General features: G+C 38.3%; 1 protein-coding gene across 4 annotated transcripts in view; it reads left to right on the top strand.

Moving 5' to 3' along the window:
* The window catches only part of LOC134530669 (M-phase inducer phosphatase-like), a 157,398-nt gene that overhangs the window by 49,965 nt on the left and 84,084 nt on the right, over nucleotides 1-23,349 (top strand). For 3 of the 4 annotated variants that reach the window (XM_063365715.1, XM_063365718.1, XM_063365717.1), the window contains one exon: nucleotides 847-883. The exons of the other annotated variant lie outside the window; for it this stretch is intronic. In XM_063365715.1, coding sequence (XP_063221785.1) covers nucleotides 847-883 — 37 coding nt within the window. The remainder of the gene's footprint in view (nucleotides 1-846; nucleotides 884-23,349) is intronic. 4 annotated transcript variants of the gene reach the window in all.

Raw genomic sequence — 23,349 nt, 5'->3', positions numbered from 1 at the left:
AAACCCGCGCGCCCATCGGATGGCCACTCCCGACGGACCGAGCACCGCTGAGTTATTTCAAAACACCACTGACAACCCGCGACTCGATCCCATGTCCAGCTCCTCACGAATGTTTTGATATTATGCCACAGTTAGTATATTTTCGTAATAAGTGGATATCAACGAAGTTTTATTCTATTGCAGTTCGTTGGCTTATTTTGTTTGGTTCGCTCTACATTATTGCCTACAATACGTTCAGGACAATATGAAAAATTTTTAAATCTACTATTATTAAATTTTTCAGACATTATAAACATTTTTGGCAAGTAGTTTTGGTCTTAATTTGTGACAAAAAAATTACATACTTGAACACCAATGTTAAGACATTGGACATGCATTCTGGAGGTTACAGGTGTAATTCCGTTATATCTAGCCTAATTTTTTATATTGTCCCGAAATAGTTCCAGGCAAGTGCTGGCTGAAGTGTCCATTAGTCGATTCCTTTCCTAATAGTATCTCTGTATATTTTTTTCCCCTACGGCTTCGCTGTAGACTAAACGTAAAAAAAAAAAAAAAAAATACACACACACGCACACACACTATGAAAAGATTTTAGTGAAGGAAATTTCTCGAGCAGCTATATATATATATATATATATATATATATATATATATATATATATATATATATATATATATATATAGCCCTGAGATAAAGCATTATCATAGTGATGGTAATTTAAATTTCGCTCCTTATTCCAGGTGATATTTTTCCAGGTTATTTTTTCATAATGTATGTCAAATTGTTGTGCAAGATTGAAACAGCCGCCACAGTGAAAAAAAAAAAAATATGTTCTTTTGTTTCAGACATGTTTAAAAAGTCCAGCCCATTGCACAAAGAAAGGTAAGCACTACGTCGTCTTACATAACTTACATCGATAACGGGAGCTTGGTTTGCTTAAGGACTGTTTAGTGTAGATAAGATACACGCTTCTGTTACACGTCGACAGGTTGTTGAAATTCGGCGCCAATTCATCTCGGTATATTTTTTTTAATTCTTCACTTTATGCGATATAAAGAATATTTATATGGGTTTACGCGGCAGTTCACATGGCCTAATTGCTAAACACAACATTCCACACATGGCGTGATCATATTTCCTTCTGGGCATGTTAATTAATACTGGGCTGTAACAGTTTAGTTTGGAAGTATGTTATTTGTGTTTTTTTTTTTTCCACGCCAGTTCAAAAGAAATGTTGTATATGGCGGACAGCAAGCCCAGTCAGGTGTAAATACTGCCGTGAGAGCCGGGAGTACTAGTGAATGCTAGCTGCCAGAGGTTTGGTAATGGCCGACAAAGGTAGCCAGCACACCTGTCTGTGCGGTCGGTGCCACTTCCACTCTCAAGAAAGAAATTCGCGGGGGAGTAAGCAGAATGGTGCGGAAGGCTGAGGTCGAGCTAGGGGTTGGCGCGAGGGTGGGAATGGAATGTCGACCGTTGGGTCTGTAGCCAAGCCCCGCGCCTTTGGAGGGAGTTTTTGAATCTCTCTCTCCTCCCTCCTCTCTATCTCCTCCGCAACTCGTTCCCGCGTACTTCTCGGCCTTGCTTGTTTCAGGCGTTTCAGAGGGCAGGAAACCAAAACACATCAGGTGTCCGCATAGTAAATATAACTTAGTACTAGCTCGGATTTGACACTCAATTCTATTGAATCACCTGTTCCCCCCTTAGTAGTCGCTATACAAATTCGTAAACACAACAAAATTTTAATTCCGTCTAGTCATGCTTTCAAAAATACTATGAACGCGTCTTAAGTCAGTAAAAGTCAAAAATATACTAGCCCTTTATGTAGGTGTGCGATAAATAGTTTAAATGTGTATCAAATCTGTATGGGAAATCTAGCAATGTTTTTTTTCGTTAGCATGTGCAGTAGCATACTTAAAAATTTTATTCGGGGTTTGTAAAATTGCATTTCCCTAACATAACGATGGACGATTGATTGATGATGTCTGATATTCTGTCCTTGCGCATGACACACGGTGCATATAAATTGACTCACATTCCTTGCAGCAAGCACGCCATGTTTTCTTCATTTTTTGTACTTTAAGCATGTCAGCACGTAATATAAGTTAAGATAAAATTATATTCTTCGATTAAAAGTAATAATAAATGGAAAATGTCGTAATGTTGGGACTAATTAAAATAATTCAAAATATGTAAGTTACATACAGTCACTTGTAAATTCAAAGCAAATATCAACCTGACAAACTGGCCAATTGTGCCCTGTAGTGTCTAATCCATGCAGTAGTCATTATTTATTTATTAAGGCCTGTACACGCTGTTATACCACCGTCGTATTGCAGACGCAAACTGTTGCGAGCTGTCCTAGAGCGTGTGAACAACATTAGCCATATCAGTTACTGTTTCATGGCTTATTCCAAAACAATCAAGAATTTTATAGGCAACAAATATAGTCAATTGATAGCAGTTAAAAAAAAAGCAACCGAGAAATTCCGAAACGGTTGTATATTTTGTAGGCTATTTTGAGAAATTGTAATAAACTATTTTTTTTTTACATCGAGACAAACAATTTAAGTTAACCGTGTTGAAGTGCCCATCAATATTATAAGTAAAAGAAAACCCTCATTTTTATTTAGCCTGTGTGCAGTTTATAAGTTGTTTATCCATAAATAATGTATTAATTTGTTCTTATAATAAAAGTAATTGTTTCAATCACAGAGTTGATATTTTTGTGTAAGTTACGTGTTCAAATTATTTTAATTATAAGTAAAAAATAAAGGCTACAGCCTACAGGTTTAGTAGAATGAAATAATCAAATTAACCTCTTGAGCTATGCATTAAAACTTATTATAGCAATAACATGATGACGATTGATGAGTAATGATGATTGATGATGAAATTTATAAAAATTTATATTGGAAGATGAAGATATTTGTTTATAAATGATAATTGACGATAGTGATGGATGATGATTAATTAGTATTTGTGATACTTGTTATGGTTTTTTTATTTATGATGACTAATAATAATTACAATAGACCAACAAATGCAAATACTACATTTCTGCATAACTTACAATTTTTTTAAATGTATTTTGAAAGTTGGGGTTATTTCTAGTTTATAACTATTTAAGTTTGCGTTCTTGAATAATTCTTGCAAGGGAAAGCCGGATTTAAAAGATTTTCGTGGACATGCGCCATCGTTGGTTTTAACTATATGTCGTAGAGAAACCACAAGAATTAACAAGAAATATGAATACACAAACGCAGAAAACCAGCTGAAATCAGCCAAGGTCAAATGTTAAAACACACAAAACACTCTGTACTGTCTGTATGTTACATTTGACATCGGTTTGGTCACGCGGGTCCGCCATATTGACTTCAGCTCGCGGGTTTTGCAGAATAATATAACACGTTCTATATAAAGGTGAGGTTAGACTTTGGGCTTAGTCTGTTGTGTACGTAGAAAGGGTGTCGAACTGTTAACTCGCACGAAAACAGGCGCGCCAGCAGAAAATAGGCATCGCGTGGGGTTGGCGTTATGAAGACGGGCCCGGATCCCTCCCACCTGCGTCGCGTCGTGAGGCTCGGGCCGGTGCCTCGCCTGTTTTGTGGCCGTGGGACGCGGGACTGGTTTTGTGCGCGGAGATTCCCCGCCGGATAAACTCCCTCCCCCTCGGTCCTCAGCAGAAGCACCTCTCCCGGGTCGCCCGCGGAGGAGGTACCTCCGCGTGGGCCGGCCTCCCACGTCGGGCGCCATCGGCAACCCTCGCTCCTGCTCCTGGTCTTACTGGGGCCCGGGCCAGTCTTCTTTTATGGAGGCCCTCCCCCCGAACATTCAAAAAATTTACTCTTTCAAAGAACTTTATTAAGGATGATTAGGCCCCGCTGTTTTTGGATTTTTTTCCCCGTATTTTTGCTATATTTTCTCATTTTTAGCTATTCGACCCAATTTTTTTTGCATGTCAAGGCATAAATCATATCACCCAGACCTTGTATACCTGGTTGCAACCACATATTTACTAATGGGCTCTAGTCTCTAAGCGCCGCGAGGAAATAACTTATTTTTTCACGCTGGTGACAACAAATCTCGTGATAACCACACCACTTCACAAGTGTTGACTTCAGCAAGTTAGCCAAAGCTAAGTTCTGTGTCACGTCAACCCAAAAAAAATTATCACGGGAGCTTTATTGCAAGCGGTATCAAAATATATAAAATTGCAAAATATCGAGGCCTAATCCCCGTTAACTTGAATTCCCGTTTCAACTTAAATTCCCGTTTCAACTTAAATTCCCGTTTCAACTTAAATTTCGGCAATAATATTGCCAATTTAATTTACCATATTTGATATTCTTTCCTGATAAGTTATTCTCAGGTCAGTTTATGATCTATTTTAGTGTAGAATAACGTCGTTATACTTTGCAATATGCTCTCTAATTTTTTTCTATTACGAAATCATGAATTGAAATAGGCATTGACCATCACATTGAGTTACAAGATAATAAAAACAATAATTTTCCTTTCCCCATTAGTGTCCGTATTTTTAACAACTCTTGACGAACAAAAATTTCAAATATAAAAGCACCGGCATGGGGACTTCTGCGATTGCCCGGCGTGCCCTGCCCTGGTTACTGGCATATGCACACGTAAACTTTTTATAATGAGCCGAAATACCTTAGGGGTAATGAATTCGCCTGAGGTAGTTGACTGAACGAAATAAGCCCTATTTGTGGGAAATCGTGGTTTGGAGGAGGAGGTTCTCGCAGCTCAGGAAACAAATGTCAACCTCCAAAAAATTTGCCAAACCTGAATTTTTAAACATTGGCAGAATCTACTATGCTTAGTAACATACCGAAAGTTTACCGCAGTAGACCTTGTGCGTATCACCGAAAACGTATGGTTAAGTCCTTGATGAAAGCGACATACATTAAAATACTTCCCATTCATGCGGTTTTTAACGTAGATTCTCCATGAACCCACCAAAATAAACTAGAAACTCTCTTATACATATTCATGTCGAAAGAGTTCGGAATATTAGTTTGAAAGATAAGATATAACTCTATTTTGAATAATGACAATTTTTTTATATCTCTGGAAAATGTGCTCCACACTGAAATTTAGTAAAGTGGTAATATCAGCGTTTTCTAGTAACACGTGAAATGTTTACCCCCGCAATCCTTGTGCGTCACACCGAAAACGTGCAGTTAAGTGCTAAATGATAATTTCTTGAAACGATCCACATAACTCATTTCGTAAATGTAATTTCTATAGTAGACTCTCAGTATGGACACCAAAATAAATTTGAAACATTCTACAAGGTAATAGTGAAACAAGTATTAAAGTTTTCACATATCATTAATAGAAAATTTATTTATTTTAAGTTAAGGAACCATAATTTATTCAATTTTATGAGAATATAAACACAAATTACTTAAATATGAAGAGCCTGACGTAAAAATCGCTGAAAATTTTTTAAAAATATTTCTTAAGCTTTAAATTGGTATATTTGTTGAGAGTCTGGTACAATTGATCTGACCGCTGAAGTGTTCCGACTTAGTAGTGTGTACCGTTCTGCGGCTGTGCTTAAGTAACTCGGGCTGGGAAGAATTTCGCCCTTAGGAAACAAAGTTTATTAACATTTGGAAAATCATCTCAAAACTGAATATTTGTACAGTGACAGCATAAATGTTTCTTAGTAGCGTATCAAAAGTTTACCGCCGCAAACTTTGTGTGTCACGCCAGAATGGTGCAGTTAAGACGTAAATGATAATTTCATGCAAAAATAAACAAAAATGCATTTCGTAAATACAATTTCTACATTAGACTCTCAGTATCTTGAAACATTATTCTACATGGAAATAGTGAAAAAAATTATTAAAGTTTTAACTTCGTATCATTTATAGCCAATGCAAATCAATCAAGTCAGGAAATAAGAAATATAAAAAATTTGTAGTCTGTAAAGTCGGTTTACGGACGATAGTTTAGCGTGGCAACGTCATAACAAAACATTGATGAAATTATTGCATACTTTTATGAATTAAATTGAATCTTTTTTATTGAATTACCACTATTTTGTATGGATACAAAGAAGGAGTGAAATTAAATCTACAATTAAATTGATAAATTTACTTTAATTTCCACTCATTAATTCAAATATGTTTATTACTTTAACGAAGAGATTATTGACGTGACAACGTCTAATAAATCGATGAACGCCGGCTGCACGCACGAAAAAGTGTCCCGTCACGCACATTTTCCCGTTACGCTGTGTCCCGTTACGCTCATTGTACGCTTGCGCCTCATCTATCTCTCTTCCACTCGATTGGAACAACCATCGATTTGACTTTTTCGAGGCACATTAAAATTGAAACACTCCCATTAGTTTCCGAGTGCAAATAAAAGTAAATTTATCAATTAAATTATAGATTTAATTTCACCCCTTCTTTGTATCCATACAAAATAGTGATAGTTCAGTAAAATTGATTCAATTTTATTCATAAAAGTATGCAATAATTTCATCAATGTTTTATTATGACGTTGTCACGTTAAACTATTGTCCGTAAACCGACTTTACAGACAACCACTTTTTTAACTATAACTTTTATACATGTTTGCTATTTAACTTCTTCCAATCTGTGTTATTCTGTTAAGGATAGGACGATGATAGGAAAAGTAGGAAACGAATGGGGGTGTTTCAAGTTTAATGTGCCTCGAAAAAGTCAAATCGATGGTTGTTCCAATGGAGTGGAAGAGAGAAAGATGCGGAGCAAGCGTACAATGAGCGTAACGGGACACAGCTTTACGGGACAATGTGCGTAACGGGACACTTTTTCGTGCGTGCAGCAGGCGTTCATCGATTTATTAGACGTCACGTCAAAAAATATTAATGGCCCGACGTGAAAATCACTTAAATGTTGTTGAATATTGTACTGGGGACGATACAGTCGCTTGGTTTGGAGCGTTGAAATCCCAGGAAACAAAAATCTATCTAAATAGGCCAAAACTCACTAATTAATTGCTTTAATTAAGTATTATAAGTATATGGAACAGCTAGTTTGATTTTTATCACATGAAACCCGAATAAAAAATATTTTTTTATGATTAGAAATAACATATATTCATGAGTACGCTTTGGGTTTTGTTTTCTAATTGTGCCTGTGTAAATTACAAATAATACTGCCTACGTTACGAAAGTGATAGTATGCATCAGTAACTTTCAGATTATACCTTTTTGTTGATTAGAATGTGGATTTAATTAAGTAGTTAGTTTTTTAAATTCTTAGTTTTTAATCTTAAATATAGCTATTGATCTTGATAATTTACATACTAACATATTCTCATATATCATGCTTGATCCGAAATGTGACATGTTCGATTCCTAGAGTATGACTATAAACCTAATAAGTGATTCCGTTTCCCCGTTCCAAACTGATACCAGCCAAATTAAAAACGAATACACCTAAAATAAACTTAACATCATTGCAACATTTCCTAAACAATATTAACTCACTAACTTGCAAAGTTAGCCATCAGGGTCGCGAATAACACACTTTACGAGCGTAGCACCGCCACGGGACGGCACACACTCCGCCGGTTAGGCTACTCTAGCGAGTCAACAAATTGCGCTACACGCTTTATAATTATACCAATTTAAAGCTTAAGGAATATGCAAAAAAATTTACGGAGACGATTTTCACGTTGGGCTCTTCATTTGCATGTAAATCATTTTATTTCCAGGGCTGATTAAAAAAAATCATCAATTTTTTTTATCTATTTTGATTTCATCTTGAGTATTCAATTTGAAATATTTTTACATTGTTTTATAGAATAACATTTCAGGATTATTTTTGTGGACTTATCAAGTGTCTATGGTAGATCATGAATTTATGGGAAACATTTTAATGGATGGCTGTAAGAGGCTGTTTTAAAGGACTTAACTTCATGTTTTCGGTGTGTCGCCCAAGGTGCACGACGGTAAACTTTTGGTATGTTATTAATTATAGTCAACTCTGATATGTACAAAAATTGAGTTTTGGACTAATTTTTTGGAGGTTTGTACCTCTTTTGGTCTTAGTTTCTTGGACTATCTCGTGTCTCCACCCTAGCCTGTGACTTGGTTCCCTCCCACATGGCTTGTTTGCGGCCCTCTTTCGGCAGGGACCATCCTCCCCTGTGGCTTTCCATCTTCCAACTTTGTAAAGGTTATCCTTGGAGTGTTCTTTTGGGGGGCGGTGGCGTGGTCTTCATGCTCTTGCTGGAAGGCCGTTTGCCGCTCCAGTGATTGTGCTGCCTCAATGGCGGGTGTATGGGCGCCCTTCTCCCATCCCTCTTCCCGCCTTTTTCCCTGAACCTGTCGTCTGGGAACATCCTTCGGCCCGCGGGGGCTGAGTTATAGCGGCGATCCGCCTCTTTTTGTCGCGCGACAGGTTGTATTGTCGCCTCGACGTGCGGGCGTGGAACTGATGGATGTCGCACTACCTTTCCCCATATTTTCATCGAGATGTGGTTTAGGGATCAGTATACCATGCTTGGAGAATAATTTTCGTTATTGCTTTTTGAGTAAATTTTCAATTTGGATTGAAGTTAGATACAACTATTGAAACATAATCCTAAACGTTTCGAATGGAAACACATTATCCAGTCCAATATTATTGTAAATTTAGACTGAAGTTTAGAATCCATATAGCAAAAATTTTACTGTAAACGCTTCCAAGGACTGAAAGAAAAACAAGGATCACAATTTCAATGGGTTTTATTTTGGTTTTTCATATGTGATGAGCGTGTTGGGAAAGTCGTCACGAAGAAATTAAACATTTTATCATTTCGTCCTGTTGTGTTCTTTTTGGAACATGGTAAATTATTTAACATTTTTGTGTTTTAATGTTTCTTCACAGCGAGGTCGTTGGAGACGATAGTGCACACTACACAGAACAAGGATGTCGGGGAAAAATTTCGGTCATGCCCTAGTTGAAGGAACCAGCGGTCGAGCGCATTTAGGCCGCTGTGGGTGAAAGCTTCGGCGTGCCTGACTTGCCGAACGGGATACTTGTGTTAGTGTCTAAACCTAGCGCGGGCGATGTCGTTGGATCCACGGTAGCGTGTCATGTAGAGGTGGGTTTGCGATGGGAAAACTTAAGAATGTTAAAGTTAACATTTTTGTAAGTCTGTGAACACCCGCTTCCAGTTTTTGGTTGACTTAGTGGTCGTTAATTCCAGTCAATGAAATGAACAGGCGAGAAAGCAGTCATGTTTATGTAAGCTGAATTTTTTATATTGGTAGATATCATATGTATTTTGAGTGCATGTTGATTAGGAATCGTTGCCGAGTGATACATTGTTCAATGTAGGCTTTTTTTTATATTGAGAAATTGGTTATGTACCTACTTCAAATATCACATAGTTACGATTGAACGTAAAACCTACATTCCAGCTTGTTAACTAGAATTCGTACACATCAGAATCTTAAGTAACTTTAATATAAATTGAATATACGTCATGTATTTACATATTTTATGTAAAGCAATTATGTATTCCCGAGCCAACAAAATAAAGATATAATAAAATCATTTATTGTGAATATATTTTTATAGACTCGTACAATAGCAAAAAAATAACCAGAAACATATCAGAACAATAATTCCCGAATTCATAAAAAATAAAGATTCCGTTCATGGATTTACTAAAATATTTTGTAGAATTTTCTTCTAATAATCTTTCAGTTTATAACAATGATTAAAATTCCTTATTTCTTAATAATTTCGTACTATATTGTTACGATTTTCCTGCGGGTTCGTAAAGGATAGCCCAATTAAAAATTTTTATCACACACACAGTTTTATTTATTACTACTACTTGTCACATTACAAACAATCTTCTAAATTAGCAGATAATTAATTACACGTAAAGAAATGTCAATTCCCCAGTCACTCGTTTCACACACCTCACTGGGCCGCACTTCCGGCGCAACTCTCGCCGCAGCACCCCTCGTGGGTCTCCGCCGCGGGACTCCGTCGCCGCTCTCCGCTGCCGCCGCATTCCGCCGCCGTCACACCCTTCGCCGAGATCCCACACGACGACTCGCTCGCAACTTCACTCGGGACTCTGCCGCGCCCGCGACTGTCACCCGGAAACTCCCGACTCCACTGAACTCACTCACTCCCTGCCCTGGAACCTTCGTCCAAGGACTTCGCCACTCTGCCGCACCCGCGGCACTATCGCCCGGAAACTCCGCCGCGGGAGAACTCCCGACTCCACTCACTCAGATTCTGCCCTGGAACCTTCGTCCAAGGACTTCGCCACTCTGCCGCACCCGCGGCACTATCGCCCGGAAACTCCGCCGCGGGAGAACTCCCCACTCAGACTCTCTGCCCTGGAACCTTCGTCCAAGGACTTCGCCACTCTGCCGCACCCGCGGCACTATCGCCCGGAAACTCCGCCGCGGGAGAACTCCCCACTGAACTCCTCACTGACTCGAAGGTCGGCCCAACCTCCTTAAATAGCCCTTGGGTTCCCGTCCAGAACAATCGGGCATGTCTTGAGATATCGCGCGACCTTCGCCGTCGAAATGCCCAGAAACGCGTCGTGAGTCCTCGAAGGACGCGGCGGCTGCTCAAAGAACGCCGATAAACTCAACAAGCATCGGGTTCCCACAAAACACACCGATAAACATGTCTGAGTCCCTCCATTCCGCAGTGCGGCCTCCCTTAAGTAACTCGATCTGAGGCAGGTGCGCGCCGCGACAGTCAGGATGTCGCGAGATAGTATGGCACGAGATACCAGGGAGAGGATGCAGGTGGAAGGGGGCGCAGACAGGCCGAACGAGCGCGGCGACGCCAAGCTCTGAAGCCAAGCGCGATCGTAACAATATCATGACCTGCTTACCCCGAGGAAACATTATTTCGGGCCAATAACATATTCTACTGTGCTCTGATTGGTGCTTCCCACAATTCTTAAGGAAAAACATTGTTACAATTTATAATGTGGGGGAGAACTGAGTTCTTAAGGGATAGTTAAATTGAATTTTATTACAGTTTTATTAATGACTAATATTTACATTAATAATAAATAACTGTACCTAAAAATATCCGATCACAAGTCACTGGAACTTAAAAAATTTTAAACTCAAGTCACTCAATGTCTGTCAAGTTACGCGGTTCGCACTCCTCACTGGAGCTAGGCTCAACAGTGGTTGTCCCCTTACCTCGCGCCTCTTTATATACACAGTCTCGCACCACTCAGTCGCCGCACTTTCACGATCCATTAGAGCTCCGTGTCGCGCCACTCTCTGTGGAGGGGGGGGGGGGGTGTTTGTGTCTTACCTTCGCCGATGTCGCTTTTATCTTCACTCGCGGAACTCTCATAACTCTCGGAACTCTCGCGGCACTCCTCGTGGAACTCCGTCGCGGGGGCTGGCGTCTCTACTTGTACCTCAGGGGCGCCCTTCTAGAACCGACGAGAGTGGTTGTGACGAGTCGCGTCATCCCGGGCCGTCTCTACGCCCGAAACATCGAGAAAGACGGTGTTTATTTGTGCCACTCCGCGCGGTGGCCCGCGGAATTACCAAGGCCACTCAGCGATAGATAACAGCGCCGAGGCAGGACGTTGCTCAGTGAGCTGGGGGGGGGGGGGGGTGTTGACGATCCATGTAATAATCCGGCCAAGCGCGCGTGGGATTCCTGACGTCAGTGGACCGCACGTGACACCATGTGACGCCAGTGACCGTGCAGGGCCGCCAGTCTGCTCCGAACCTGGCATCGTGGTCTGGTCTCTCCGTTCGTAACAATATAAAATATAACCATCTCTGTTAAGTCTTAAGTCAACGTATGATTCGCACACGACCCGTGAAAACTCCTTAAAAAAAAATCATAAACCATCCAATTAGTATAGAGTCATATCGTAAATATACAACTAATTCTTAATTCTAGGTTTAAATCGTAAACCACATTAAGCCATCCTCTCTCGAGAGAGAGGTTTGCATACCCAACAAGTATATGTGTGTTCAAGGTCGTTTTTTCTCGTCGAAGTAGCGTTGAAGTTACATTGTGGTTTGGCTAATTATGGACGTTTGTCTGATATGTGTATGTGTTTAACTAAAAGGTTGGAACTATGTTCAATCAACGTCGGATAGCAGAAACTCAAGCATTCGGGGTGAACGTAGCAGAATCAATGGCGAATCTGGAAGCCAGGGAAAAAAGATTTAATATGGGTTCCGTTTCAGGAATTAATGTTTTTCTCATTCCCCCCACCTCCGAAAACTTAATTATATATTGTAAGTGGTTGCTTGTTATGGGACCCTTTTATCCCATGTGCATAGTGTGTAAAAATCAAGTGTGTCTCCTGGCGCCTGAGTATTTCATAACTGTTAATGGACTGATGCACTGTAATCTTGTTATAAGTAATAAAATGCGCTTAAACGCAAAACTACTTTCCAATGCGTTTTGCGTATTTCTGAAATAATCACGTAATTTTGTTTTTCTCTTTTTGGGATTAGTCTCATTAAACGCCTCGTAAATGATGTTTAACTGTGTCATCGTGCTGGGTAAAATCATTCCCCGCTTTACTTCTGTATTGTTTTGGATATTAATTTATAGTGTGCAAAATATATTTTAAAAACTATTAGGTCGATATTCTAACACGAAAACAAACAACTTTCAAGTCTGTCAATGTTCATACGACCATAATAGCAAACATTACAACCAGGGCTTGCTAGCTTTCCAAATCACTGTAATTGGTATTGCGAGGCTCATAACAAATAATATAATGTGATTTTAAAATGCTCATTATTTCCAATCTAAAGCATTTTGCTCTGCTAGGTCAAACCAATGAGAGCAGACCTGCCTAATTTGTTGTCGCTGTAGACTAGAGATGGATGTGGCACTCGCGTCCCATTCATTTCAGCGGTGGTATGCAAAGTAGGGACCGAGTTTTGGAGGTTGGACCGTGCGACCTTGAAGGAACATTCGCGAAATATGTCACTGCCGTGGCTCAGGAGTCTGTTGGTAACTAATGACTTCCTGCTGTTGCCTACATTTGAAGTCGACGCTCTGCTGGTCCTATGTGGACGTTCGGTTTCTCGCGCGGTCACGAAACACGGCGTGGTTTAACGACTTTACGATGGAGCAGTGTGTGGTGCGGCAGGATTATTTCATTTTACAGAAAGTTTATGAAGTCACGTACTAGCGCGATTTTATACTGATGCGAACGTAACATTATTTCGAAGGAGGAAAGTCGTTGATGCCACCTTAGAGGGGCGCTAATGAATTAGTTTCATCTACGAAAATATTCGCAAAAAAACATTTTTAGAAATCATGATTTATGAATGTATTATCAAAAAAAATAGTCCATGTTTTTACAGAAAACTTGACCAACTTGATTAAATAATGCCTTGGTTTATAACATATGTTAATTAAAACACAGGGAGAAAAGGTGGAAGTTGTGTATTACTACGTAAAGTTATGTACGTTAGCTCAGTATCTAAATTTTCTACGGTGACGGTGGGATTATAACGCGACGAAGTTTCTTGTTAACAAAAATTTTATGCTTTTCTACTGAGATAGTGTTGCGATCAGTCCACATGTAAAATTACTTGCTAAGGCCACGCCTGCCTGGACACACATACGGTTGTGCAGAGCTTCAGAAAAAAACACGCCATTTGAAAGCCGCTTAAGTTATCAGTGTTTTGTATGTTTACTAAAAGCTTATGAGGATATGCTGAGGGCGGTTGAGTAGTTCTGTTAACGCATTTCGTTTTTAAACTGTATTTGTAGAAGAGTGCGTGGCCAAAACGCGTGTTTTCAGAATAATAGTTATTTAGGCGTGAATCACATGGTACAGATGTTTGAAAACACTCAAGAGACGTGCATTACCCCTTTATCTTCAGTTCCCTGCCATATAATGTTAGGGTCACCTCTAAAATAAATTAAATAGTTGCCCTATGCACGCATATCCTAGTTAACAGCATTGCGCTTAAAGGCAATACCGCGCTAGAAGCACCAGCGAACATCGCACTTATCATCCCGCCTCACTAATACAAATACACCCCTGACTAGGCGGGCCCCTTAGAGCGAGGGAATACTGGATGTGACGATGTGATTGTTTTGCATGACACAACACGACACCTAGCGACGCAAATATTAACGCGCCCGTGTCTCAGTTTGCTCAGGAGACAAGCTGCTTATCAAACATAGGTGCAGAAAAGTTGATAAGCGCAGTTTATGCTAAAAAATGCTTAGAGATAAAACGTAGGCTGTGGTAGCAGAAGAAATGTAATCGGAAGGTAAGTAATACATTTTTAATAGTTATTTTATTGTGTATTTTTAAACTACTTATAACATAAATTAAATGTTTAATGTATGTAAATTGATATTTTAAATACAAAAAGTATTCTCAAGTATTTAATATTTAATGTTCTTGTGTAGTAGTGAGCTGCATCAAAAGGGAATCGCTGTGCCAACTATAAAGTTTTATCTGTTCATCGGAAGCACATTAGGTCCCATCAATTATTTTTGCGATAAAAGTTTTACTTTAGATCAAAGTTTGCAACAATGCACACGATGTATTTTTTTCTTCCTTTATATGTTGTATCAAAATTGAGTGTTAAAGTAAAAAGCATAGACATCCCTGTTTGTTTGCACGAACTGTGTTGCTCTTTACGTCGCAGGCTAACATGTTTATTGGTTCTTGCTCTTGTTTTTTGTTGATGCAAATATTATGCAGTAAACAAAGTGTTTTAATATACAAACAAAGTGTTTTAATATATAATTCTGCTTTGTCTGGTGGCGGATAAATACATTTGAGTAACAGTCTCCATTGCTTAGAAATTATGCCGAAGGCACACCAACTTCTTGTCTTGCCCTAGAATGGCGTTTGCGATCGTTATCAAGTTGTCGTTTAGGATACAGTCTAAGTAGAATTGCAGAGTTTTGTCAGACCAATCAATTATAGATACTAAATAGGTATTAATAATCTTAAAAACTATATATTTTTGATGTCAGCGTAAGTAATATCAAAAATATCAATTATAATTAGCTAGATAATATGCCTCATATTTGCTATGAGAAACATGTACAAACATAATTTTATATTGTTATTTTCTGTTTCGAGTTCAAAACCAGTTAGAAGCATTTGAGGGACTCATTTAATCGTTAGTCGAGAAGTAGCCTAAACAAAAAAAAAAAAACAAGATCTGGTGATGCAGTTGAATCAAGCCAACATTCTTCAAACAGATATTGTTTATAAAAGAGGTTTTCACTCCACGGAAGATAGAGGAAATTGGTACATTGAAAGAGAAACTTCATTCGAAAGGGGGAAAAAAATTACGAAATTTCTGACATTACTAAAACCCATACAATCGCCGAAAAGTAAATAGGCAACGAAATATCCCAGCCACGAAAAGCAAAATACATCATCGGTATCCAAAAATGGAATTGCTCTAATGTAACTATACAGAAATCAGAGGACTATTACTTCCCCTTGAGCCTGTTATCAACTATTGAACAGCTAAATCCTCGAAAGAAGATGAAAGTCACTTTGGAAGCGCCTGGCGGTGGTTTTTGATGGGGTCAATGACCGACCGATCTCTGACGTTACGGGATTGTTTTTAAAAACAATCCTGCAAAAAATTCTCAAATTCCACAATTCTAAAATTAAGATTTCGAAAAACCTAAGTCATTTTGCCTTAGAAAAAACACAAATTCCTAATAGAGGCTTAATCATCCATGTCTACAGCCTTCGATAAGCCTCTGACGTCATCTAGGAATATGACATCATCGTTGCAATTTCCGTTACGGCCGCCATCTTGAAAATCCGTGATTTTTATGTTAGAAAATCGGTAAAATTTACAAATCATGAAAAAATTTAATCGATCGAATTTAATACTAAAAATTTATAAAAAATATATTAATAAAAGTTTAATAAAAATTATTTTAAAAACATACATTTACGACATGGAGCTCGGAGTCCTCGGTTCGAACCCGGTGAGGGCAATAAAAAAAGGCGACCGATCCTTCCTCTACGGAAGCTGCTGGCAGACTGACCTCCCACCACTTATGTCAAAGTATAAATATCGTCACCTAGTATGACATCATGTCCGCCATCTTGAAAGTCGATATTTTTAATGCGACCAATTCGGGAATTTTTTTAAAAGTTAATAAAAAATTTAATTAAATTTTAATAAAAATTCTTTAAAAACTCCGTTGCACTTTTCCTTTTGGCCTCCATATTTAAGAAACCTTTATTTATTATCCTATTATAATGAAATTTTTTTAAAAATTATTATAAAATTTTGATAATTACATTTTAATAAAATACTATTTAAAAATACGCCTTGACGTCCTCGGTTCGTTCCCTGGACGATGAAGAAAAATATTTTATGTAAAAAATAATAATTTTAATAAATATGGTGGTAAGACATAAAAATGAATAGTTTCCAACCCAACCATCTTCCTCTAAGCCGTTATGACCGCCATATTGGAATTGTGTAATTATTTAGCTAGAAATTCGGGAAAAACTCAAATTCACAAAAAAATAATTGCAATATATTTACTGATTGATTCCTGTCATTGGTTCGATTCCTGGGCGTTGCAAAAAATTTAATTTAATGTAAAAATACCACAAAAGTGACGGGTTTGAGAAATAAAACACCACGAGTTCTTTTACAAACATAATATTTATTTTTTAATTTATATTCTACTACAGGAACACTTGCGATAGCCAGCAATCTTATAAACATTTAGGCCTGCATAGGCGTGAAACTACTAATTCTTAGCTCCAACCAGTTTATACTAGACAGAGACAAACCAGAACCTTTACTGACATAGTCCTCCTCTTCCTGACAGAGTTTCTGGATACCGTGTTTTAACAGTCTGTTTCACATCGTCAGAACTTTAAATTACTGCAGCCGATGTCTTGAATGCACACTTCTTCACTTTGTCATCGAACGGATATGGCTTGCCGTATATACAGTCCAACCACAAGTTATATTTTAAAGGACTGTTTGTTGCTACGTCATCAGTCCTATTATGTCCTCTCTGATATCAAGAAAATTACAAATGTATTTTGACTCACTTAACGTATTTAGATAATAGTAGTCTTTCAATGTTCCACGGAATGCAGACTGCGCCAGGTAGAAGCAATTATAATTCACCTGTAATGTACCGAACACAGTCTTGGGTTTAGTTTCATGTCCAGACGTCATAGCAATCGGTTGCTGCACATCTGTTTTTTTTTTTTTTTTGCTTCTACGCTCACGAGTCTCCAATATAAACCGAGGAGTCGAAATTTCTGCAGGTAGTTCAACAGTAGGCACACGGACTTCACCTTTACAGTTTTTCGCATGTCGACGCAAATTATCAATTCGAGTAAACCATTCATGGCACTCATCACAGCGAAACTTCATGCGAGAAGGATTCTTCGTACATTTAATCTTCTCATGTCTCCGGAAATCATGTGCAAATGCAAACGTCATATGGCAGTAGCCACAATGATGCGTACTTGATGAAGACGAACCGGAACCAGATGTCGATGTTACTGCAGTTGTACCATTTCCAGGCATACTCTTATGCACATCAATCATTCGCTGTTGTACCGAAACCTTTACTTTATGCTGCGCAACAGGACCTTTGCATGTCTCCAAGTGTTGCTGCAAACTAGCTTTTCTTGTAAATTGCTTGCGACACCTTTTACAGCCAAACATTTTTCGATATAAGTTCTTAGCACATTCTCGCTTCTCGTGCCGTCGACCATTGCTGTTGTTTGAGAAAATCTTGTCGCAGTAACGGCATCGATAGTTAGTTATAGTTGTTGACGATTCACCATTCATTGAAGTCTCCATCGAGGGCGAAACAGCGTTCGTCGAGGTTTCCTGTGCAGCCAGTACTGAAGTCATTAGGCTCTCTTCTGTCGGTGGTACCACGACTGTTGAAGTCTCCTCCAGTGTTGGCTTCGTCGTTGCCAACGTGATATGCTCCATCTTAGACGTCGCAGACGACAGGGTTCCCGTTTATGATGGTACAACCTCCATCGAGTTCGTTAAAGACGGTAAAGATGCCATCGAGTTCTCAAGAACAGGTAATTACGCGACTTATGCACCAGATGAAACAAACTAGGTGATCCTTACACAGTCGACGACAGTAACTAACTGAGTGACCTGCTGTCTAGGACTCGCTTTTATACCCGCAACCGAAGGAACAATATACTAGTCAAATCAAGATCCATTTACTATAATACACGAGTCAAAACATCATCGAAAAGGAAGCACATTTGGAATCACAATCACAGAAAGGAAGCACATTTGGTTGCATAATCATCGAAAAAACATTTGGAAGCACAATCACAAAAAGAAAGCACATTTGGAAGCACAATCACAAAAATGAAGCACATTTGGAAGCACAATCACAAAAAGGAAGCACAATCATCGAAAAAGAAGCACATTTGGAAGCACAGTCACAAAAAGGAAGCACATCTAACGAAAAGGACGAACATTCAACTCAGTAGGTTGCGTTCGTTAATTTTACTTTAGGATACAATGGCTCCATCAGTCATTCGCTACAACAGTGTTTTGGCTCCAACAATCAATGACGTCATAAGTATTCGACTCCAAATAGTCTTAGGCCTAACGCTATTTGACTACAAGGCTACGAGGCTTCGAAGATACGTGGCTCCAACTGCTCCAACAGCATTATGTTATAAGATTACAAGGCTACTTGGTTACGTAGCTACAAGTCTACGAGGCTCAAAGGCAATAAAATGGGAATTTTGGCGAATTTGAAAGATTTTAGGTAAATTTTGGCTAATTTTTTAGGTCGAGGTCAAAGGTCAAGGTCATCCAAGATGGCCGTCGTGACGTCAGAGGTCGGTCGGTCATTGACCCCACCACAAACCACCGCCTGGCGACTGCGCCTGGACATACTATTACATACTACTGAAGTTCAACAAATTCTGTACGCTGCTTCATTTGGACCATCAACATATACTACTGCATCTGAACCTTCCGACGGTTCGCATACGTTACCAGTGCCAGTCCAGCTACCAATAGTTATGCCGCTTTCATTGCAATCATCAAGTTTGTGTTTTTGGACTCATCATCTAATTGCAACATAAGTAAAGAAGGCACTTAAGGAAAATATGGCTCTGCTTTGTAACAAAATGTATTTATTTTTTAATTAAGATAAATGAAAATACTTACATAAGCGTGACTGCCAGCCTTTCACCTGCTGTAATTGATTTCCTCCCAAATGTATCCTTTTTTAGTGATAATGGGTTCAACTTTGTACTTATCAAATGTAATCAAAAGTATCGAAGTCAACTCTAAAGTAATCTGTAAATTCGCTTTCACTTTCTCTGAATTTAATATATCTACATATAAAGAAATTTACCAAGTTCCTATTAATTTCAGTAATCCACATTCGTATTTTATTACTGTCTAGTAAAACTTTCTGGATTAATATCGAAGATTATGTTAGTATTAACTTCCACTGTAACATCTTGATCTCATGTCTCGGTGTCTCGAATGATACTGACAGTTCGGTGTGGCCAGGCTGTTGGAGACAAGTGTCGTCGCGTCTCGTCGCATCCAGGGGGGCCAAGCCCAATATTTCCATTTTAGACATGATAATATTGGAATAACACCTTATCTGTTTGTGGGTATTTGAATATCTATATGTTTGCAACAGCTTCCCCGTAAACGACTTTCACACAGTTACCTGACATGAGATGTTGGAACCTTGGCCACTATGCATTGACTTGGTGCTCATAAATGATGAGTCATGCCAGACTTAGTGTATTAATTTACGAAATCATGTGCATCCTGAATTCATTCGAGTGATGATATTTTATTTTTCAATCCATCATTTCTTTGATTTCATTAAAAACAAAGTGTAAGTAAGGGATGAATCTTGCAACGAAGAGAAAGAGGAACGTCAGTAAATCACAAGTATGTATGGAATATGTATGGAATGGTTTGTGATCGTTGCTAGTAAAAACTTGCAAGCTTTTTCGGATTTATTAGTTTTTTTAATTTTTTTTAGCTGTTTGAAAATATAAAATTGGTTATTACATTTGTAGTTAGAACTATATTTAGTTCTAAAAGAAAATTATTTAGCAGATACAATTTTTATAAGTTTGAGAGATTTTTTTTTTGTTACATTTGCAAGTTTTCCTTTGCCTCTTTCAAATGCCTGAAGCAGGAGTGACTACTTACAATGTGTGGGTGATTCCACGTCAAATCAGCACACACGTTCTATCTGACCATCTTAGATGTCAATGATTTTTTTGTTTATAGTTTATCTGCGTGAAGTAAATGAAAAAAAAATGGATTTTCCAGTGAGTGTTTTTAAATTAATTTAGAAAATTTTAAAATAACCCAATTTTACATATTTCAGATGCAGAAAAAAATTATCATTCTGGAATGGTTGATGTTAGAAAGCTCAAATGGGTCCTATTTTAAACTTTTTTTAAAAAAAAAAAAATTAGCTTTCATGTAAAAAAATACAAAAAAAAATGCTTGTCTGTAAAGTCTGTTTACGGACGATAGTTAAACATGACGTCATAACAAAACATTGATGAAATGATTGCATACTTTATGAATAAAAATGAATCATGTTTATTGAATTATCACTATTTTGTATGGATACAAAGGAGGAGTGAAATGAAATCTACAATTTAATTGATAAATTTACTTTTATTTGGACTCATTAATTCAAATATGTTTATTACTTTAACGAAGAGATTATTTTAACTATAACTTTTATACATGTTTGCTATTTAACTTCTTCCAATCTGTGCTATTCTGTTAAGGATAGGACGATGATAGGAAAAGTAGGAAACGAATGGGAGTGTTTCAAGGATGATGTGAAGGAAAATGGCTTACCCAACACCAGAATGCAGTCAAAAATAATATATTTGCGCCACGGACTCTGCAGCAATGCTAGGAGGAACGGTTTAGCAAAGAGCAATGAAAATGTTAATTGAAATGCATGAAAACAGAATTACGCCACGGACTCGGTTGCAATGCTAGGAGGTTCAGGTTAGCAAAGAGCAATATAAAATGAGCGTAACGGGACAATGTGCGTAACGGGACACTTTTTCGTGCGTGCACCGGCGTTCATTGATTTATTAGACATCACGTCAAAAACACAAAAATTGTTTGCACTATTCTTATTTTATCTTTTGAAAAATTATTTTGGGATCATTATGGGTTCCATGAGATATGAGGCATATACTGTGGTGTTAAAAGCATGTATTTAATAGTACCAATTTTTGTTTGTTTATTTACTTGTAACCACTCTAAAGTACGAATATTAATTTAAGTACTCGCATACAAAGACATATAATAATTTTAATTTATACTTTTTATTAACCTGCTAACCAAGTGTAACAGGTAGCACATAAATGATACATACAAGTAGGCTATGTTGTGTTTCTATATTGAAGTGCCTTGATTTCTCTTTGGATTCTATGGGATAAGAGGAAGATGGATGTAGATGGTCCTGCAGGGTGTAGAAATGTCAGTTTAACTTCATGTGCATTTTCGTCGTATGCCAAAACATAAGCCAGCCACCATTTGTCGCTGTAAACTGCTACAACGTAAACTTGTATCTCAATTAGAACCAATATGTCCTTAGATGCCACAGAACACACAACCCGGGTTTCAGCAAAATAAAAAAAAAACAGTGCTTAAACTTTCATTTTACTCTCCCTCTACTGGTAATGGTAGTTTCAGGGTGCCAGGAATGGTATGGTATGTGAAGAGTTGAACCTATCATGAATTATTCTGTTGCTATGTACTCTTCTTGTGTAGCAAGGGTAAAATTAGTACCCAAAATGTTTTCTTTTGCCCAATCATGGAGTTATTTTTAGTCATTATTTGGTCTTCATGTGTCTTTTGAAAACTTGCATGTTCTGCTAATATCTCAACGGTGCCTCCAATACTATCACATGGCCTTTTCCCATGTGCTGTTGCTGAAAAATGCCATGCTGCATCAATAAGAAAGTCATTTTTGTGGTGGCACAAGTTCAGAAAGTTCTTCTTGTGCTTATATTGTGCACTGGATTCATCTGAATATTAGAATATCTTTGTTGGAGTTCTCTTTAATGTCTGCTTCAAAAAGTTTTAATTTTAATTTTGAAACATATAGACAGCAACTGTGTTATGTGTGTGTTAGACAGTCGGAAATCACAACGAAACTCAGGTGTTTGATTTTCCTTGGGACCAATGCTAGCAGCAAACGGAGCCAAATTCAGAATTTTAGTGGAAGTGAAGGCATACATGTCTGGGCTTGTAACTAGGGAGGGGCTTTCTAGAGAGAGTGACAACATACACCACAGATTTATGCCTCATATCTCATGAACCCCATAATGAGCCCAAAATTATTTTTAATGGGTTAAATAAGAATGGTGCTACCAATTTTTTTTTTAAATTTTGTATGAATGTAATTTTTTGAGTAAACTAAATTGGGGATTTTCCATCTTTTTTTGGTATTTGTTTAGTGAGTGGAGTTGTGTCATATTAAAGCCCATTAAAAAAGCTTTGAAATTTGAGCCTTCTAACATTAACCGTTCTAAAATGACAAATTTTTTATAGATCATAAACATGCAAAATTAGGATAATTTAGAAAATTAATTGATAAAAAAACACTCACTTAAAAAATCAATTAAATCTAAGAGGGTCAGGTTGAATTAAAATTAAAATTGTGCTGTTTTTACGTGGAAATGACCCCAATATTTTCCCGTTTGGAATAAGTGGGAATAGAACATTTGATTTCAGGTTTGGCCTAAAACGACTAACAGTCCATTTTTAACATTTATATGAACTCTGTTGGTATATATGTCGTAACATTAAGTTATGATAAAATTAGTTTAGAGCTACGAGAACCTTTCGATTATCTGAGGTGCGTTCTTTGAACTGTGATTTATAGCAGCATATCCAAAAATTATTGAAAATACTGTCTTGTAAATGTCAGCCCCGTACCAAAGCTTACAGCGAATTTCAACTTGTGATTTCTTGAGACAGAGGAGAGGAGCGAAGACACGTCTTCCTTTGTGTGGTCCAGCCCGCATGTCTGGCGGTAGGATGCAGAGCAAGGCCTGCTCCCGTCCCTCGTCTCGAGGCCCGAGGAATCCAATACCCGTGTGTGTGCGACACCCTCGCTTCCGGTCTGCAGGGGTGTCGCGGCGCCCTCGGGGGAGAACACCCACCCTGCCCGCCATCTGGTGTCCCAGCATCCCTCCTCGCGCTTCGTCCCGCTGGAGTCTGCGGTCCAGTCGCCTATTGAACCTGCCACGGTGCGCAGAGCTTCAGGAAAAACAACGCGATTTCAAAACTACTCAAGGTATCCGAGTGGGGCCAGTTTACG

This window comes from Bacillus rossius, chromosome 3 (genome assembly GCF_032445375.1).
Source record: "Bacillus rossius redtenbacheri isolate Brsri chromosome 3, Brsri_v3, whole genome shotgun sequence".
Taxonomy (NCBI): domain Eukaryota; kingdom Metazoa; phylum Arthropoda; class Insecta; order Phasmatodea; family Bacillidae; genus Bacillus; species Bacillus rossius.
Note: the sequence above shows the minus strand (reverse complement) of the source record. Positions and strands in the feature narration are given on the sequence as shown.